The sequence below is a fragment of the Rhinolophus sinicus genome, linkage group LG11 (genome assembly GCF_036562045.2).
Source record: "Rhinolophus sinicus isolate RSC01 linkage group LG11, ASM3656204v1, whole genome shotgun sequence".
NCBI lineage: Eukaryota > Metazoa > Chordata > Mammalia > Chiroptera > Rhinolophidae > Rhinolophus > Rhinolophus sinicus.
This window is the reverse complement of record NC_133760.1, coordinates 67,428,495-67,447,726: the sequence shown is the minus strand read 5'-3', so window position 1 is coordinate 67,447,726 and position 19,232 is coordinate 67,428,495. Positions and strand designations below refer to the sequence as shown.

The 19,232-nt window shown below is 56.2% G+C and overlaps 1 protein-coding gene across 4 annotated transcripts; it reads right to left on the bottom strand.

The window, feature by feature from the left end:
* Positions 1-1,637: 1,637 nt before the first annotated feature.
* Positions 1,638-17,383, bottom strand: IMPDH1 (inosine monophosphate dehydrogenase 1). Of its 4 annotated transcripts, none has more exons than XM_074315634.1 (16): positions 17,132-17,381; positions 13,268-13,369; positions 11,084-11,132; positions 8,967-9,068; positions 8,771-8,845; positions 8,261-8,467; positions 8,023-8,110; positions 6,989-7,188; positions 6,258-6,348; positions 5,940-6,035; positions 4,497-4,640; positions 4,243-4,387; positions 3,832-3,975; positions 3,626-3,709; positions 3,039-3,055; positions 1,638-2,370 (listed from the first exon to the last, which is right to left on the bottom strand). In XM_074315634.1, exons 1-16 carry the CDS (start codon positions 17,299-17,301, stop codon positions 2,273-2,275), a joined length of 1,812 nt encoding a protein of 603 aa, XP_074171735.1. In that variant the 5' UTR covers positions 17,302-17,381; the 3' UTR covers positions 1,638-2,272. The 4 variants fall into 4 exon arrangements, with proteins under 4 accessions (XP_074171735.1, XP_074171736.1, XP_074171737.1 ...); XM_074315635.1 differs by having other exon boundaries at positions 13,268-13,366; XM_074315636.1 differs by lacking the exon at positions 3,039-3,055 and having other exon boundaries at positions 17,132-17,383.
* Between the last annotated feature and the right edge of the window lie 1,849 nt (positions 17,384-19,232).

The following is a 19,232-nucleotide window of genomic DNA, read 5'->3' as shown; positions in this document are numbered from 1 at the left end:
GTTCATTTTAACTCTCTACGTGACTCTGATATACACCAAAATTTGAGGATCACTGTTTCAACTTCTTCTAGAAGGGCCAAACTAATGCTAGCATACCACAAGTTGCTATCCTGTTCCCCTCAAAATAAGACCTAGCCGGACAATCAGCTCTAATGCGTCTTTTGGAGCAAAATTTAATATAAGACCCGGTATTATATTATATTTATTATATTACATTACTTATAGTAAAATAAGACCGGGTCTTATATTAGTTTTTGCTCCAAAAGATGCATCAGAGCTGATTGCCTGGCTAGGTCTTATTTCGGGGAAACACGGTAGGAGGTCATTGTTACAAGGTATTGGTCAGCTCTAATTGATCAATTAGGTCTAGTTCAAAAGGAAAAGTCTCCCTTTGAACCCCTCACACCATTGATGCAGAGTGATGGCATTTCTCTAAAAACGATTAGAGCTTTTCCATCTTAATTGCTGGTCAAGCTGCTTCCTGTATGGTTTTGGTAAACTAATGTGCAAGACAAACTATGAAACATGGCTTCAGTTTGACCCATCCCTCTCATCTCTTACCATCCCCTGGTACCTGGGCATCCTTCTACCACCCAGCTAGGTTATCTCAGACTCTTAGATGTTCACCGAGGCCAGAGTCCCTGGCACAAGGCTTCCATGGATTCAATGACCTCGTCACTTTGCAACAACTCCTGGAGCAGTGGTTGAACCAGCTCTGAACCCATCCAACAGTTCTGCCATCCAGATCTTTCCTTCTCATCCCTGAAGATGCCACGAAGCTGGAAAATGGCACAGCAAACGGCTGGTGCCTTGGCTTGGAAGGGCCTGGGGCAGCGCAGGTAATGGCATAGCATGCCAAGCGTGGCTGAGGTAGTCCCTCCCGGCACTCATGGGCATGTTCCCAGCTCCTCCTTATCCACAAACAATGGCCTCCTGCACCCTCTGCTCATTCCCTTCACCAGAGCATTCCAGACCCTCTTCTTTGCTTCCAGTCCCGAGCGGTGTCTGTACCTCAATGGGACAGCTGTGTGACCACTACTCAACTACAGCAGCCGAGGCAGAAGGCGGTGTGGATGTCCCAGGACCCTGAACTTGGGAAATGTGGCAGCCCATGTGTCAGTGCTGTCCCACCAGGAGGGGCTTGAGGCTGGGAGGTGGGCCTTGAGCGGGTTATGAACAGTGGGCGCTAATCCCCTGGTACCCACGGGAGAGACTGCTGATGAGACCGAGGCCCTGGGCCGTGTGGTCAGGGCCACAGCCAGACTCTAACTCAACCTGTGCAGGGCAGCACCGCTCAGCATTACAAGCCTGCAATGGGCGCTTCCTGGCAGCTGCCGATGAGGCCCCCAGTGCCAGTCTTCTACAGCCACCGATGATGCCCTCTGCGATACTACCTGCGATACTAGCAGGTGGGCACGCCGGTGTGGGCACAGGCCTGGGAGACCTCCTGCCACGTGGCCCACCTGCACCAGCACTACCTGGAGTACTGCAGCATTTTCATCACCTTCCTGGGGAGGCTGGGCCCAGTGCCCCCACCCCCCCCGTGGCCTGGCTCTGATGGGCTCTGGGTTCCAGTTCACCACCAGGACTGGGGCGAGCTGCCCAGTGGATAAGGGATAGAGACAGGATGGCAGAGGCATTGTGACCTCCTGGTTTATTCAGATTATTTAATATACAATGACGTAACTGTGACCCAAAGTGTGCAAAGTTAAAGCCTTCAACTGCAGCTGAGAGGAGAGGGCAGGCATGGTACACCTGGGGATGGTAGTAAGTCAGGAATGATGGGCTGCCTCCCCCTGCAGGGCAGGGGACTAGGGGAGTGGCCTGAGGAGCAGGTAACCTAGGGCCAGGGGAAGGGGGCAGAGACCTCCCTCTGGCTTAGGTCAGGAGCCCAGAAGTGCCCCGTGGCTGAGGGGGCAGCAGTCCAGGAAGGGGCCAGAGGCAGGGCCAGGAGAGCACCATTTCCTTGGGGGTTGGGGAGGGAGGTGCCCTACAGGAGAAGCCAGGAGGAGCCACGTGCCCCAGGGACGGGAGCCGGCTGCAGCAAGAAAGACCTGAGGCAGGCACAGGGCCTGGGAGCCCAGGCTGGTGGGCTCGGGGGACTGAAGAAGGGGGATCCTAGGGGGCTCCCAGGGCAGCCAGGCCCCAGGAGCAGTCCTGACTCTGTGGGAGGGGGGGCCCAGCAAGGGGGCCACAGACTCTCAGGCCCTCCCCTGCTCTCTCCCTGGAAAGGAGCTGGGGAACCCGTAGTGCAAATCTATGGACCGCTCAGTTACGGAGGGGAGGCTGTGCCCAAAGGGGACCCCTGGGGTGCACCCCCTCCGCCGCCTGGGCCTCCACCACCGTCCTCAGTACAGCCGCTTCTCGTAACTGTGGGGACAAGGCAAGAGGGCAGCCGACAGTGGGCATGTGGACCCTGCTCCCTTCCCAGATCCCCTTGCCCAGGCCCTGGGGTGCCAAGCGGCCCCCAGATGCAAGAATGGCAGTGAACTGCAGAAGCCCCTGCCTCTCAGCCATGGGGGGAGGCAGAGGGAAAAGAGTAGGTTCTGTGCCTCAGTCCGCCTCAGGCCATGGCTCCTGGAAGAATCAGGCCAGGTCCAGAGACGGCCATGCTCATTTTGGCCACAGCCACTGCTGAGTGGACTGTCCTCAGTGCCAGGGTGGAGAGAGAGCTCGGGAAGGTATGGCCCCTCCTCCCAGAGCAAGCTCAGACCACGCTGGACCTGTGCCACCCATGTCTCCACCCATCCCTGCACACACGGTGGCTTAGGCCCCTTGTGGTCACTGGGTCCAGTCTAAGACAGGGCAGCCTTAGGCCTGTGGTCAGGGACATCTCTCTGTACCCCAAAAAGGGATGTTTCTGCTGGAGGAGCAGCCACTGATAGCTGCCCCCACCACAGTGCTAGTCCTAGGGTCCAGGTCCCATGATTACGCCCCCAGCGCCACCCCCAAGGCAGTGCTTCCCACCCCCAGCTCGGGTCCCACCCAGACTGCCCCTGCTCTACTCTACACTTGGCCCGGGCAGCGCGGTTACTTACACGGCAGAAAGGTATAGCTACGGGAGGATGGGGCAGAAAGAGACACAGGTTAGATGCCCGCCTATGCCTGGGGCGACAGGCCCTCTACCGGGCAGGGCCGCATGCCTGCTACGACTGCTGCCAACTAGCACTGCCCCCACCCGTGGTCCCCCCAGCGCTGGCCCTGGCGTCTGTCTCTCTGCCCTTTCCCCGCCAGAGGGCTCATGCCGCCAGCCTCCACCTGCCTGCCTGGGGCCACCACCAGCAAGAGCTGAGCACTGCTAGCCCCTGCCACAAGCCACCAAGCTTCTACGCAAGCAAGGGTCAGGAAGCCTAGGAGGGGCTAGCGGCCACAGCTCCCTTGCCCTGCTCGGGGGAGATGCCCGAGGGGATGGGAGGGGGCCTGCCTGCACAGGAGCTAAAGGACAGCATTCAAGGTTGAGCTGGGCCCTACAGGAGAGGGTGATAGGGTCACCCTGCAGCGGTATCCATCCTTGGTGCAGATGGCCCACGGGGTACCTGAAACCTCAGCTCTGCCCCTGCCACAGTCCCACCTGCCCGACCCAGTACCAGCCAGCGAGGGAAAGAAAGGAGGCCACCACACTTACGAGTGCAGGCCATGGACACCACCCTCAATCTGAGCCGACATAGTCCGCTTCTCAAACTTGAGCTCTCCTGAGTACATCATGGACCTGCAGGCAGGTTGACGGAGCAGGTCAGGGCACCAAGGGCAGCATAGGGGAAGGGTGGGAATGGGGGAGCCAGGAGCCTTCCAGATGCGCCTCACCAGCTGCTCCCTCATCACAGCACTCACCGCAGGACAGACAGGCTCCGGGCACCGATATCCTGGCAGCCATGCTGGATCCCTGCTATGAGGTAGGGCACGAACTTCTGAATGGAGCCTTTGTCCTGGATGGAGCCCGAGACACCCTGTGCGATCTTCACCTTATCACCCTCACTGCACGGAGGATAGGGAGACTGAGCCAGGCAGCTCAGGGGACCCCCGCCTCACGTCTCGAGGGCACCAGCAGCGGGGATACCACACAGAAGGGCCCCCAAAGCAGCCACTCCCTGGTCTACAGCACAAAAAGCATGGATTCCGAGTCAGGTGGCCAAGTGCTATCCCCTCTCTGCTACTGGTGCCACCTTGGGAAGTCAAAGGTACGTCTGGACCCTTGAAGGGTAGTGGGCTGACATGCCTGGGGCGGGGCTCAGGGCAGAGTACCTGAAATATCGTTTCTGGCTGCTGCTGCTCTTCTCCATGGCATCCAAGGAGCCCATGCCCCGGTACTTCTTAAGCCTCACCCCATCCGAGAAGAAGTACTCGCCGGGGGCCTCCGTGGTGGCGGCCAGCAGGGAGCCCATCATCACTGCAATGGTGGGGGTAGGAATCAGTGCCTCTAGCTCATAGCTCTCCTACTGCCCCAGCCAGCGCCCAGCCCCTCACTGACCTGCCCCCTCCCCCGCAAACCCCCTCACCTGTGGAAGCTCCAAGGGCCAGGGCCTTGACCACATGCCCCACGGTCTGGATGCCACCATCAGCTATGACCGGCACCCCAAAGCGCCGGGCGTACTCAGCCACCTTGTACACCGCAGTGCCCTGGGGCCGACCACAGGCCATCACTGTGGGAGGGGACACAAGATGGAGGTGTCAACAGCAACACAGGGGCCAGGGACAAACTCCTTTCTCCTTGGGCCCTAGCTCCACTCAGAAGGGACAGGGCTGCATGATGTTTCTGAAGCGCAAGCAATAACACTAGGGTGAATGTCATTCCAGGGACCCAGACCAGCCCACCATGACAGCACTATGGCGGGGAGGGTGTCAGTACTGGCCTGCAGAGTACTGCCCCTTCCCCCAGACCGGTGCTCGCAGGCCTGGTGGTCTCCAGACTCACCTCTCTCCATGTACAAGTTCCCCTTCAGGCTTTCATTTGCAAGGCCTGTTACTAGGGTTAGGTACTCGTGGCCTCCTTTGGGATATTGGTTTGCATTTCTTTAAGTTTAACTGTCCAAGGTCCGTAAGTATTAGGTTTTAAGTGGGAATTCTAAGGAACCAGCACTTATCTAGGGATGGATGCAAGGCTGGAGAAAGTAGGAAAGAAGCCTTCTCTGGAAGTATCTTTTGTTTGTTTGGTCCCTATTGCCTCCCAAGGTTTAGAATAGTGCCTTGATACACAGCAGGTGCCCAATTAATATTTGTAAAGTGACTAACAGAAGGCCCACATTTCATCACGGTAGTCAGCTAAGGTGATGAGGAGACACTTAAAAGCAGAGGCTGTAAAAACCAAAAGGGGAGATGTTTAGGGGCAGAGAAGACCCAAATGGGTCACTCAAGAGTTCTGAAGAAATGACGCTCAGTACAGGAGCCAGATCCACCCCTTCAGACGAAGCCAGGACCCACCAATCAGACACCAGCCTCCAGGGAGCACATGTCATGGGGACACATTTCATGGTCTCACTCTCCCCAACTTCGTGTTCGGGAACCCATCCTGCAGAAGGGCTTTGTGACTCAGTGGAATCCCTCCCTGACTATCAGCACATAGTAATAAGGTGTATATCCTTAGATATTCAAGGACGTGCTGTCTCCATCTTAAGTATCTGCCTTGTCACGAAGCTAATCCAAACCCCGAGCTGGCTTCCCACAAGCACCTCAGAGAAGCAGTCCCACCAGCCGTGGGCCTCCAGCTGGGGCCTCCTTGCCCAGAATCTGAGACGCAGGCTGCACCCCCCCAGAACTCTTGGTAACCTCATCTTACACCTACCTCCCCCCAAATCAGCGGGGCCAGATCAGCCCTGAACCCACCATCTCAGGAAGTGGCTGGCACTCAGCATGCATCTGTGGAACAAGAGTGAGGCCCAAGGGGCCTGTGGAGGGCCAGTGGGGTGTCCTAAGTGGACGTCCCTTTTCTTACTGATACCCACCTTCTTGGGTGATGCAGATGGAGCCACAGCCCATGCCCACACGCAGCCCGTCCACACCAGCGTCAATCAGATTCTTGGCCTGAGCTGCTGTCACTACTGGGAGGGGCGGGAAAGAGGCACAGTGTGAAGATGGGATACGCTGCCCTACCCCGGGGCGCCCTGGGACTCCAGTCTAGCCACCCTCCCACCTACAGTGACCTGCAGGCCCCAGCCCCTCATGCAGGTGCAAAGCCATCAATCACCTCAGGATGCTGAAGGACAGGAAGTTACACAGTGAGGGGGCAAGGGCGGGGGAATGGGGGGCGACTCCACACTCACCATTCCCCCCAATCACCTGGAGGTGGGGGTACTTCTGCTTGATATAGTGCACCATGGCGATCTGATACACGGAGTTCCCTTGGGATGAGTCCTGTGAGGAGGGGGATGGGAAAGCTGAGGTTATGACTGCGGAAGGTCCTCCCTGGGGGAGGGAGCTCTTAAGTGGACAAACTCCTGAAATAATATGAAAAATGTTATGAGAATGCTTTTTTTTTTTTCTGAGAAGACCATTGACAGCTCTCAGCTGGTTCTCAGAGGCCGGCTTTCCCCAAAAGGTTACGCACCATTAATGTATGCTTTCAGAGCAGACAAAGCCCTCTCATATGCACTGATGGACTGGTCCTCACAGCAAGGTTGCCCGGGGCCTAGCCTGTTCCCACCAACTCACTAACCAAAGGAAAGTACTTAACCTCCTCAGCCTTGGTTTCTGCATCCAACCAGGGCCATGGTAATTGTACCTCAGGTGGCTGCTGGGAGGATTAAATGAGTTCATCTCCATAAAGGTCTTAGAGTAGGGCCTGGCAAGTGAAATGTCCTCCATAAATGTGAGCTATAACCAGTGGGGTCAGCTTATGAGCATGCCCAGAAGGCCCTCAGAGGGGTCCACAGTTGGTCTGAGCTGTCAGAGTACCACTGACCCCCTCTAATTCTGACTCGAGGCTTAATTAGAGGCGAACCTGGGTCTTCCTAGGCCTCTACTAAACCACCTCGCCCCCGGGGCAGTGCCGTACCAGCACTATGACATCAGCGCCTGCCTGGGTGAGCAGGTCCAGGCGATATTTGTCATCCTCGCGGGTGCCCACGGCTGCCCCACACAGCAGCTGCTTGTGAGAATCCTTGGAGGCCAGAGGGTAGTCGCGGTTCTTCTTCAGATCAGTGCGGGCAATGATGGCCACTAGCTCATCGTGACTATTGACAATGGGCAGCTTCCCTGTTGAGGAATGCAGAGGTAAGATGAAGGAGCGGCCTCTGGGGCTGGGGGTAGGAAGTGGGGGAGGTAAGGATGAAAATGGACCACACCTGAGGTCACTAAAGTACCCAAACTAGCCACTAGGTGGCAGCACCCACCCAGGAAGCGCTCCTGGGGACCTGGATCTCTTCCCAGGGAACAGGAAGCAAAGAAACCTTGGAGCCAAGAGGGTTCCTGGAGCTCTTCCTGCCCTGCGGCCTGGCCAGGCTGGGGTGGGCAGTTCCTGAGTACTGGCAGCCTTTCACCTGCTGGGCCACGGGCCACAGTGGTCTAAAACTCCTAGCCAGGGCACAAACATGAGGCTGTCCTGCAGGGAGGAACATGTGCCCTGCCCAGTACCCCCAGAGAACAATCCAGTATGGACCAGGGAAGCAAGTTCCGGTGTCTCCCATGGGGTCCTAATGAATATTATGTCAACAGCTCCAATGTCAAATAAATTTAACTGCAGACTTCTGAGTCTTTAATAAGCTAAAGTACAATTCTTTGTGCAAGATGAGGGATACAAAAAAAGAGCGTTTTTCAGACTTGTAAGACCATAGAGCCCTTTTTCTGTGATGAACATTTCACAGGACTAGTTTTATAGGGAAACATACTGTGAAGATGATGAATAAGGGACAGGTTTTCCTAAGCCAGGAAAAGAACCTCAGGAATCATGCTCCAGCCTGGGGTTATGCCAACCTTCCCAAGGCCCAGGCTGGTTGCTGGGACAACCTGCAAGACTTGAAGGAACAGGGGAGCTGGGGTACAGGGAGCCAGGCTGGGGCGGTCTTGAGTTTTCTGCCTACTCTTCGGTACCTTTCTTGCTGCGCTGCAGGATCTCATTTGCCTCTTTCAACGTCACACCTGCTGGAGCCACCACCAGCTCATTCCGTGGTGTCATCACCTGTGGGGCCAGGAACATTTGCCTGCAGGTTGGCAGGTGAGAGAGAAGGGAGCCAGACCTCCCACTGGTCCCTGGTCACAGGCACCAGCCTGAGGTCCTAGGGTGTGGGGTACTCTCTCCCAGCCACACTTTCCCTGTGCTTGCAGGTACCTCACGGAGGAGGGTGGTGTGGTCCTTCTCGGCCAGGAAGTCGATGTCTCGGGAGGTGACAATGCCCACCAGCTTGCTGCCCATGGCGCCTGTCTCAGTGATGGGGATGCCAGAGAAGCCGTGCCGAATCTTGGCCTCCAGCACATCACCCACAGTGTGTGAGGGGCTCAGCACCACGGGGTCTGTGATGAAGCCCTGTTCAAATTTCTGTGGGCAGACAGGAAGGAAACGGCTGAAAGAAAGCCAGACATGGGGTACAGCCCGGCCCCAGCGAGCTGAGGATGTCCTGGCCATGCCACAGAGGAGCCAGCGCCCTCATGGGGTGAGGAGCCAGTGGGAATGAGGGCTGGGCGCTGTGCCCCCATTGTGGGGAAGGGCAATCAACCAGACCCCATAGCAATCAGCCAGGGAATGAGCCAGCCTGCAGGGCTGGCAAAGGATGCTAGAAGGGTCTGTGAAGTGGGGGCTGCCAGGTGGCATCTTCTTTCTGGGGACAGGCCTGGTACTTGCCTTGACCTTCCGCACCTCGTTGGCCTGGAACTCTGGGGTGCAGTTGTGGTGAATGAAACCAATACCGCCCATCAGCTGGGGTGGAAGGGAAGCGTGGTCAGAGCCAGGAGGCCACCCCTCCTCGCTCTGCACACCCCTCCTCTGAGACCCATTCCTCCCGATGCCACGCAGGCCCCTTCCCAGGTGCCCGACTCACAGCCATAGCGATGGCCATGTCAGCCTCTGTCACAGTGTCCATGGGGGAGGAGATCAGTGGGGTCTTCAGTGTAATCTGCCGAGTCAGAGCTGAAGTCAGGTCCTAAGGAGGGAGGCACAGTCGATGTGAAGAGTTTTATTATTCACGCAAACGTTTACTGAGCTCCTACCTGTACCCAGCATCAGGAGATATAGCCGTGAACAACAGATGAGGCCCCTTCTATCTCTCCTGGAGCTTCGATTCTACTTGGAAAGAAAGAGGGCAAACGCGGAACACATGTACGAGATTATTTGTCAGGATGAAGGCTCCAAAGAAAAGCAGTAAGACCAAGTGACCCCTGGAAGAAGGATGTACTGGTCAGGGAAGCCTCTTTCTTGGGAGGTGACAAGTAGACCAATCAAGCCAAAGTCTGAGGGACCATCGTGCTCTAGGCAGACGGAGCTGTGTGTAAAACCTGCCTCTGATTCCATGTCTCCTTGAGATGCATTTAAGAAAGAAAAAGGCTAGTGGAGTAGAGGGAAGCGAGAGAGGCAGGGGTTGAGGTGGGAGAGGCCGGCAGAACGGGGGGGGGGGGGGGCAAGGAAGTGTAGCCTTGAAAACCAGGGGGAGGAGCTTAGAGTGGACTCTGAGATGAGAAGACACTGGAGGGTCTCAGGCAGAGGAGAGACATGATCCGGTTTATGTTTTAAAGATGTTACTCAGGCTCCATCTGAAGTGGAGAATGGATTCTAGGTGAAAAGGCCTGAGGCAGGGGTACCGCCAACGAGGCTGCTGACAGGTCCAGGTGGGAGACGCTGGTAACTGGAAGGGCAGAGGCATGGGAAAGAGTCATTAGACAGCCAAGAAAGTAGGTGACTAAGAGTCTGCAGCTCCAGGAAGAGGCCAGGACTGCAAGTATACATTTGGGAGGCATCTGCCTATGAAAGGTAGATAGGGCCAGATCATAGACCCCTCCAAAATTTAGGCCAACACCTGTGGATCCTAGCCCCCAAAACAGACTTTGTTATATAATTTTTGGAGAGTCACAGGCCTCTGAAGTCCATTGCCAGACCCTGGTTCAGAACCCTACCCCACAGTCTAGAAAACTCCCCCTTCTCTCCCGTCATACCACAGGAGAAGAAACACAGCCTTCCTGACAGAGGCCACACGACAGGAAGACCCTTGATGGCCAGGAGGGGTCTTTTCTAACCCTCTCTTCTTAGCATACTGCCCAGGGACTGGCACAAAACCAGGGTGCTTGGTAAACTTTGTTAAACTGAACAGCTGAACCAAGAAGGCTTCCTGGTTGCTGCCATAAGGGAAATATCCTGAATAACCCAAATTTCCCCCTAAAAAATCTGTCTGGGTCAGCATTGGGCATACATTAGGGAAGCTGGACATAAGCTTCCCTAATGTGTACACTCAGGCCCCTGGCCTTTCATGACAATCAGACCTGAATAAATATCAATGATAACAGCACCAGAAGAGAAACTATTTTTGTAATGTGTATGAATTCATCATAGCATAATCTAACTTTTCCATGAAATGACTTACACCCATCAGCCCTACCCCCTGGCTTCTGCGAAGTTCGTCATATGTTCATTAGTAAAGGACATTATTCGTTCACTTGGCTCATTGCTGAACCCCTCCGGGAAGCAAGGCACTGTGTTTCCCTGGATTTGTCCAAAAGTCTAACTTCTCCAAATCAGTTCTTGTATATTGGGATCCGTGAACAAATCCGTCCACTTCATTCAGTCTCCATAATTTGACTGGCTTCTATCATGTCCTTGCTCAGCATTTCAGATAAAACCTAATCCTTCTGGTCTCCTGTAATGAAGGCAGGCACATACACACGTTCCCTCTCAGGGCCTTTTGAACTCTATTGCAGGCTCCATCAGTGCCAGAGAGGCCTCTGGCCCTGGGCCCAGCCCATCACTCAGGATACCCCTGAATCCCCACAGGTGCCTCTGCCCCATTAGGCATAACCCGTTGCACTGTGCCAGCTTCTATGACAGCAATAAAGGCTACATCCACCACATTCCCAAGAAAAGTCCTACAACCCGCTCTTGAACAGGAAGTCAGCCTCTTGTACCACAAACACAGCCCCTCTCCCCCTGGTTAGCAGAAGAGGTACTCACCACCTCATCAGCTATGAAGTCTATGAATCCTGGGAGAATCAGGAAGTCGCTGTGAAGAGAGAAGAGGGAGTGTTTCTAGGTGGGGAGGGGTACCTGAAAGGGGCAGGGCCTGTGCTGCCAGTGGAGGCAGCCTGGGGTAGGGATGGGCAGAGACTGGAGCCCTCTGATACCTGCTGCCCCTTCAGGGCTGGACCACCCTTGAGCTCCCCACTAGCATCTTGCTGACCCCAGTCCAGGGCTAGAACCAAAGGCCATGGATGGTCTATAGACTTGGGGCGCCACCAAGGCAGTTAGCCCAAAATGTCTATTGCCTTCAGGGCTCCGAGTTCATCAAGGAACATAGAAAGTCCCATAAAGCCACACATGGCAGATGCAGTGCCTGCCCTTGACAACCTGAATCTTGACAGAGGGAGGCAATGAGTGGACACGGGATAGACCTGAGAACAGGTTAGCAGTGCAGCGTGATATGACCACAGCACAGGGCAAGCTGCACACAGCCAAGTGTCAGGGCTGCTCAGTCACACAGGGTTCAGAGCAGCTCAGAGGGACCCCAGGGGGCTGCGTGTGGGCTGGGCACGTTCTGACAGAGCAGGCATTGCTAAGCGTCTGCCCAGTTGCACTGGAGTAACCAGGAGACATGGCCTGGGATGGGAAAGGGGAGGAAAGGACCTTACGGTTAGGCCAGGACCCTGGGGCCCCAGCCAAAGCATGGCAGCTGCCAACACCAAGGTGGGCAAACCCCAGAAGGGGAATGCAGGCCTGCACAGGTATGGCAAGGCAGTGCCAAAGCCCAGCACGCACCCCCCACCGACCCCCACCCCCAGCCCCTGACAGGCTTAATCGGCCTGAAATCACCAGGCCTTGACAGGCACCCCCAAAAGTAAATGCCCCACACTTCAGGAAGACTCCCAACCAGGCAAAGCAAAACTGCAGGCACCCAGCACAGGAAGGAAAAGCTACAGGGTGGATGGGAGGGGTGGGGTCTTTAACCTGCCTCAAGGCCAAGAGCAAGTCCTAGAAATTTCTCTAGGGAGTTTCCCTGGCAGACTCCAGTGAAAAAGACATCAAAGAGATACTCTCTTCCCTCCCCTCATCAAAGAATGCCAAAGAAATAACCTAACTGCCCCTGCCCCGTGGCAGCCTTTTTTGTGTACAGGGTAGACAACTCTGCGGCTGGCTTAGAAGCCAGAGAAGAAATACTGGCATCTGGGCCCCTTGGCATTTACTAGGTATTACACACACCGCTCACCTGGCCCACACCTGAGCTATGGGCAGGCAGGAGACACTCCTCAGGAGTTACTATATCCTGGTGTCTAGGGAAACTGCCTGCCCAGGAGGAGTGCTTACAGGCAAAGGCGGGCAGGGACTGGCAGGAGACAGGGCACCGGTACTCCTGGCTCACCAGCATCCCACTCCACCCCAGTCCCAGGTTCTGATGCTCCTTCCTGGCATGGGCATAGTCCTGCAGCCCGAAGGAGAGCTAGTGCCAGGCCTGCAGCCTGCAGGACAACTGGCCCACGGCCCGTGGAAAAGCAAATTAAGCCAGAGGCAAATAGATAGGTCTTGATCTCCAAAATCCCATGCAGGGTGGGCTTGGGGGTGGCAGTCACAGAATACTCATGCCCAGGGGGGTTACTAGGGCTAACCTGTGGGCAGGCAGGGGCACAAACAGAAAGAGGACTGGACCTTGGAAAAAGGAGCTGTCCCCACTGCCCAGCTGGGCCTCTCCTGGGGGCAACACCCAAGCAGCTGTCTCAGTGGGGCTCCAGGGCCCCTCTGTCCTCCCAGTGACACTGGGAGAGGGTACCGTGGACCAAGGTCTAGGAAAAGTCTCCATAACTCCCACATCTCGTGTTCCCACACACCCCCAAGACCCCTTCATGAGGCCAAGATGCCCAGGAGAGGGGGAAGGTGGGAGGCCGTACCCGGATCTAGCCAGAAATGGGGCATGGCACCGAGGGCCGCGATGTCGCTGTGCCACGTCCGTCTGCTCTCGGCACGGGCCGCCTTCCTTCCCTTACCCAGCCCTCCCCACCCCCCGCCTCCCCGCCCAGGTCGCTCGAATCCGGCCTGGGAACGCAGGGTGTCACCGACCCGGGAGCGCTGCACGTGCAGGGCCGGAGTCGGGGGATCGCGGCGCGTGGGTGAGCGCACCCAGGTGGGGCCGAGGCCCCCCGCGCTTACTTGTAGGTGAGGCCGTCGGCGTTGGCGAAAAGCTGCGGCGCGGTGAGCCCATCGTCGGGCACGTAGCCGGTGCCGCCGCTGATCAGGTAGTCCGCCATGCTGCTGGGGGACACCGCGACCCGACATAAACACCCGCGCGGGCCGCCCCGCTGCTGCTGCTGCTGCTGCTGCTGCTGCTGCTGCCTTATTGCTGCTGCTGACGCCGCGGCCACGCTGCTGTCGCGGGCCAGGCGGGCCGGGGGCGGGGGCTGCGGCAGCAGCGGGGCGGGCCCAAGGGCACCGCCCTCTTCTCCCGCCCCTCCCCCGGGAGTCCGCCGCCTCCGCCCCGCGCCTCACAAAGGGCCCGGCGGAGTCCGGCCCAGCCACCTCTGCCGCACGCACGCCCAGGGCGGTCTGCAGTGGCACAGTGGCCCCGCTGGCCCGGGCGGGGGAGGGGATGCGGGGCTAGTGGGGGAGGGGCTGAATCAGGCCGGGACACGCCCCCTCTGCTGCTCTTCGTCCCGCCTTCTAGGCCTCCCCACAGCCCTGCGCCCCGGGTCTCAGTCTCTGCTTGGACCATCCCAGACCACCCGGCCCCCACCGGCCTGAGTCTCCCCTGGCCCTACTCCCCGCCCCGGGGGGTACCTCTAACATGATTTGTCTTTCCCCCAAACTCAGGCCCAGACTCTGATCAGGCCCAGAACCCTAAGGAACTGTCTGGGCTCACAGCTCCCCAACACACAGGAGGTTGAAGTTGCACCCTCCCTGCACTGTAGCCGGCTTTTCTAACTCCGACATCATTCCTAGGAGGAGGGCATTCTTAACCACATTCCCTGACCTTTGGGTGGCCTTGAAGCCCTCTGCAGTTTACAAGGCATTTTTTCATAAGTGATCACATTTACTCTACAATCTATTAATTAGGTATCCCCACTTTACAGATGCAAAACGTACAGCTCAGAAAGCAAGGGGGTGAGGGGACTGTCTCTGACTCCTGTCCAGGGCTTCAGTTTGATGTCCCTGTCCCCAGCTCAGAAAGAGGTGTGTATACCAGGGCTTTTAACCCCAGACAGGAAAGTTGATTTTCATTTGGGAAGGTAGTGTGGTGGGAAGATGAGGGAGGATCACAGGCCTGGTTTAGGCAGGTAAGTATGCATACAAATTAGGGCAGAGGCGCGAGAAGTTTTGAGAATTACCCAAAGCAGAAGTCTGATGGTCCTATGGGCCCAGCAAGACCCAGATTCCTACATGGGGACAGTAAGATTAGGTAGCAAACTGATTCACATGGGGGGAGGTGGGGTGGCAGGAGCACCCCTCTTGTGTGACCAGAAATGATAATGCTACTCTCTGACCAAAGCTAGAACACATCAGGGTTCCTTCCTTCCTCCTCCCCACAGCTCACTTCTTGGTGAGGCGAGAGGCAGGGCAGGGACACAGTCCTCTTGCTGCAAGGTGGCTCTGTGGCGCTCCCTTCCTCCCTCCCCAGCCCTGAGAGGCTCGGTTTGTTTACCTCTCAGCAGTGTGGTGGCAGCCAGGCCCAAGGGAATCTCCCTAGGATGCCCAGCCTCCCCAATGACACCCCCGGGACCCTGACAGGAAAGTACAGACTGTTCCATCTGTGCACAGAGGGTAGGGGAGGCTTCCCACTGAGCTAGGGCGATGAGGCCCGTGAAGCTGGGAGAGCTGTTGGAGACTCACAGATGTCTGCAGTGTCCTCTTTCCTCTTACTGTGGGGGAACGGGAACATCAGCCTCCCAAGCTTCTCTCCCCATCAGGGCTCCTGCTGAGGACCTCTGAAGGCACTCTGGCATGGCAAGGAGGGAGTGGGCCTGCTGGGCTTCTCTGCTGAGTGGGGGCTGAGGCCAGCTTGCCAGGGACACCTGGGGGACACTTCTGATTCCTCCGCTCTTATAGACCCATCCAGAGGGCAAATGCCATATGGGGGGGAGGGGTATCCTGAGAGCACCAACAGTAGGACCTCTTATTGGCCACCTGGAGGCATAGCAGTGAGACCAGCCAGAGAAAGCACCCTGGCCACTCAGAGTATCCCTGGGACACCTCTCTAGCCGTAGAAGAACAGGTTTGTAATTGCATTGCACGCAAAGCACAGGCTGTCCCTGTGGTCTCTCTCTGTCTCTAAGGGACCTGCTCTGAGTCACTGTCCTCTACAGCATGGGGTCAGAATGGCTAGAGTACTACTCAGGGTTCCACCAGGGCTTGGGCCCACAACAGCAGCTGGGTTCTGCCATCTCTAATGACATCTGCCCCAGCCTGGGGCTCAGACGCAGGGGAGGCCGCTAGGCTGAGTTGTGGGGACAACAGACCTCACAGCCCTACTCTCCTTCTCTTGCTGCCCTACACCCCCTCCCGGTGTGACCTGTGTCAGGGCTTCTCATTACTCTAAGCTGCTGGGCTCAGCCCTGGGTTAGGCTGTCTTTTTCCAGAGACTGTTAATCCACTCCCTACCCCACCCCACCTCCACACACACTACTCCTGCTTTCCTCCTCCCTCTTCCTGATCTTCCCTAGCTGCTTCCTCCATGGGGAGGAGACACCGAGGCAACGAGCAGAGCTCCTCAGCCCAGGGAAGGGCCATTGGTCCTCTGAGACTCCCCACCTAGCATCTGTGAGGACAGCAGGGCAGAAGGGTAGGCCAAAGCCCCTTCCAGCCCATTCCTCTGGGTAGTGGGTGTCCTAGCTGGGCACCAAGGTCCATGCAGCAAGCCAGGAGGTCTGTATCTGGTCTAGGGCTGTTTGAATGCGTAAAATTTCAAAACACTTTTGAGGGGAGGATTGGGGGAGTCTGTGTGTGTGTGTGTGGGGATAACATTAGCATTGTTGAGCTTGGACAGGGGACATGACTTGCCGAAGCAAAGGCCCTGCTCCATCAAGTCAGGGCTCTAGCCCACACCCTCACCTCCTGTGGCCTTTCCCTATCGTCCTGGACCCTGAGACCTAGTAGCTGGATGTCTAGGATGGGAGAAAGGATAGAGTAGCCTGAACCTGAGTCAATTCTAGAGAGGTAACTTGCGGGGACAGGAGGGGCCAGGCTTCACCTAGCAGCCCCTTAAGCCGTTAAAAGTTCTTACATAAGCGGCCATCCCCTGGGCAGAGCTGCAGGGCTAATTCCCGCAGACCCCTCCCCCAACCCAGCTTCCAGGTCACCTCCCCAAGCTGCTGGGCACCAACAGATGGAGATGAGAAACAAGTCCAAATCCTCTAGACTGGAAGGACAGTGGGATTGCATTTCAAGCTGAGATACAATCCAGAGATTAGCCACTGTCTTCTTTTCAGCCGGTCCCAGGGGTCGAGTTCAACACCACCCCCCCTCTTCCTCCAGGGACCCTTACAGACCCCAGCAGACTAAGGGTGGGGGGGGGTTCCTGAATCTTAGGAGAGACCCCGAGGTGAGTTACACTGGCAGCATCAGCAGGCCTTAGTGAATACTGAGGGACCATGTCCTCACCTGGCTCTGAGGAGGCAATCTATCTGGACACCTACTCCTGCCAGTAAGACTGAAGATAGGAGAAACAGCTAAGGAGGAGTAAGCAAAGTTAGACAGGGAGTCCAACAAGCACTGTTTGAAACCCTGTAGTTGGAGCCACTTGGGCCAGGCGTCCTCCGGTGTGTAGTCGAGGTCTGATCCAGGGCTAAGATTTTAGGGAACGTTTCTCCGACCTGCTCCCCGGTGCTACGCAGCACCGAACCCTTTGCACAGTGCCCGCCTCCAAGCCCCAACCAAAGCTTGGGTGCGCAGCGTCCGTCTGAGCCCCATTTCAGGAAGTTAGAGGTTGAGGTGGTAAGAGAGCAAGTGTGGTGGGGCCTGCCCCTGCCCTGTCCCGCCGCGCCCGCCCCGGATGCGCCCCGCGCGCTTTGCCCTGGGCGTCACCTCTCCGGCTCGTAGCCGGCCTGCAGCAGGCGGGCGCTGTACCGCTGCGCCGCTGTCTCGTGTCCCGGGTGTTGCCGGGCTCCGGGCTCCGGAACAGCGGCGGCTCCGCCTCCCTGCAGCGGCGGCGGGAGCGGCCCGGATCCGGCTGGCTGAGCGAGCGGCTCCTCCATAAGGAGGCCGCAGCTCTGGGCAGCCGGAGCCTCTCCACCAGGAGGCTCCCCTGGCCCCCTGTGGGGCGTCAGCGTAGCCCAGTGGGGACCAGGGAGGGGGCGGGGCCTGAGTGCCTGGGGCGGGGCCGCTCGGAGGAGGGAGGATCCCGAGTCCTCTGGGCTCCGCTCTGGCTCAGCGCGCCTCCGTGCCCCTCCACGCGGCTGCCCAGACCCAGTTGGTCTCTCCCATGCCAGGATCAGCGAGTGGACCCCTGCCTCTCCCCCGCCTTCCGGATCTTCCAGGTTCTCCTGCCCCTTCTGAGGAAAACCAGAAGAGGAAAGGAGCGCAAAGTGTCTCCAGAGGCCGGGGTGTTCTTGAGTCTTGTGTTTGTCCCAATGCCTCTTACGAAGATTACCAGGGTCCTTTGGAGCCTCCTACCAGCCCGCCGCCAGTGCAAAATAGGCGGGGACTACTCAACTCCCTTTGCCTACTACCCCCTTTGCCTATTCAGCAGACTGCCTTAGACAGGAGGAAAATCGATTTTCCTCAGCTCTTACCTGCCACTACCCGAGGAAGGAAGCGATAAGGCTGCAGGCTCCTTAAAAAAAGGGCCTTGGCTTCCCTCGTTTGGGGTGGGGCTGAGCGCACGGGTGCGCAAACTGTTCATCTACCAACTAGAAGGCACACCTGTTCCGATTTCATCTTTGTTATCACTGTCCACTAGTGATTGAGCACCTAGCAAAGGTGGCAAGGAAAAGTAACAGACCTAGCCCTCAGGCAATTTCTTTGACTAGACAGAGTAGATAAAGTTGAGAATTTTTATATCAGATATTTAAAAGCTGACAATCTGAAGGAGCAAATGGTCAACACTGAATGACGAGGGGAGCAGTGCATTTCAAGGAGGTAAGAGTTATGGGTCAGACTTTTCAGCAACTATTTCACAAAGGAAGTTAAATGTACGTAATGGTAAGAGCTTAGATTTTATCTGTCTGGTACCTTGTTCTGTACATGTACACACCTACTCCCCAGAGTCGGGATTAAAACAGTTTCTCTGACTCAGGGCCACATGCGAAATCTTCTCACTGTTAATGCCATTCTAGACAAGAGTTTTGCTAGAGACTGAATGTTTGCGTTCCTTCACAATTCATATGTTAAACCCTAATCCCAGTGTGAGGGTATTTAGAAGTGGGACCTGTGGGAGGTGCTTAGGTCATGCGAGTGGGGCCTGCGTGAATGGGATTAGTGCCCTATAGAAGGGACCTCAGAGAGCTTTGCCTCCTGCCATGCAAGAACACAGCATCTAGGAACTAAGATGTGAGCTCGAATCAGGCATTGACTCTGCCAGTGCCTTGATCTTGGACTTCCCAGCCTCCAGAAATGTAAGAAGTAAACGTTTGTTGTTTAAACCACCCCCAGTCTATGGTATCTTTGTGTTCGCTGCCCCAATGGACTAAGACAATTTTGAATAACAAGATTATTTCCATGTCCCTGCAGATCTTTCAAAGAGGCAAAGGTGTACAGATCTAAATGGTGGCCAATGATAAAGCCATTCTTCCGGTCCCTGTTCATGAACCAATCATTCTATACACGAAAAAAGCCAACACACAGGTTTATGACTAAACAGGAGAGGTCTAGAACCTATCAAAGAGGATTAGGACTGGCAATTCAGTGGGCTGAGGTCCAAATTGGGCATTCCTACCGTATAATCACCTAAGTCACAAACTTGCTTTGAGCCTCAGTTTCATTTTTCAAATGGGGTTCATAATATCTGTCTCATATGGTTGTTTTGCCATTAGCAAGATAACACGCAATGTCCCTGGCTCACAGTCGTCTCTTACTTAACACAAGCAATAATTATTATAAACAAAGTACGCTGTATCGAAATTCTGCACTTTTGACCCACAGCTAATGTGATATATATTACAATTTCTAGTGCATATTCACTCCACAA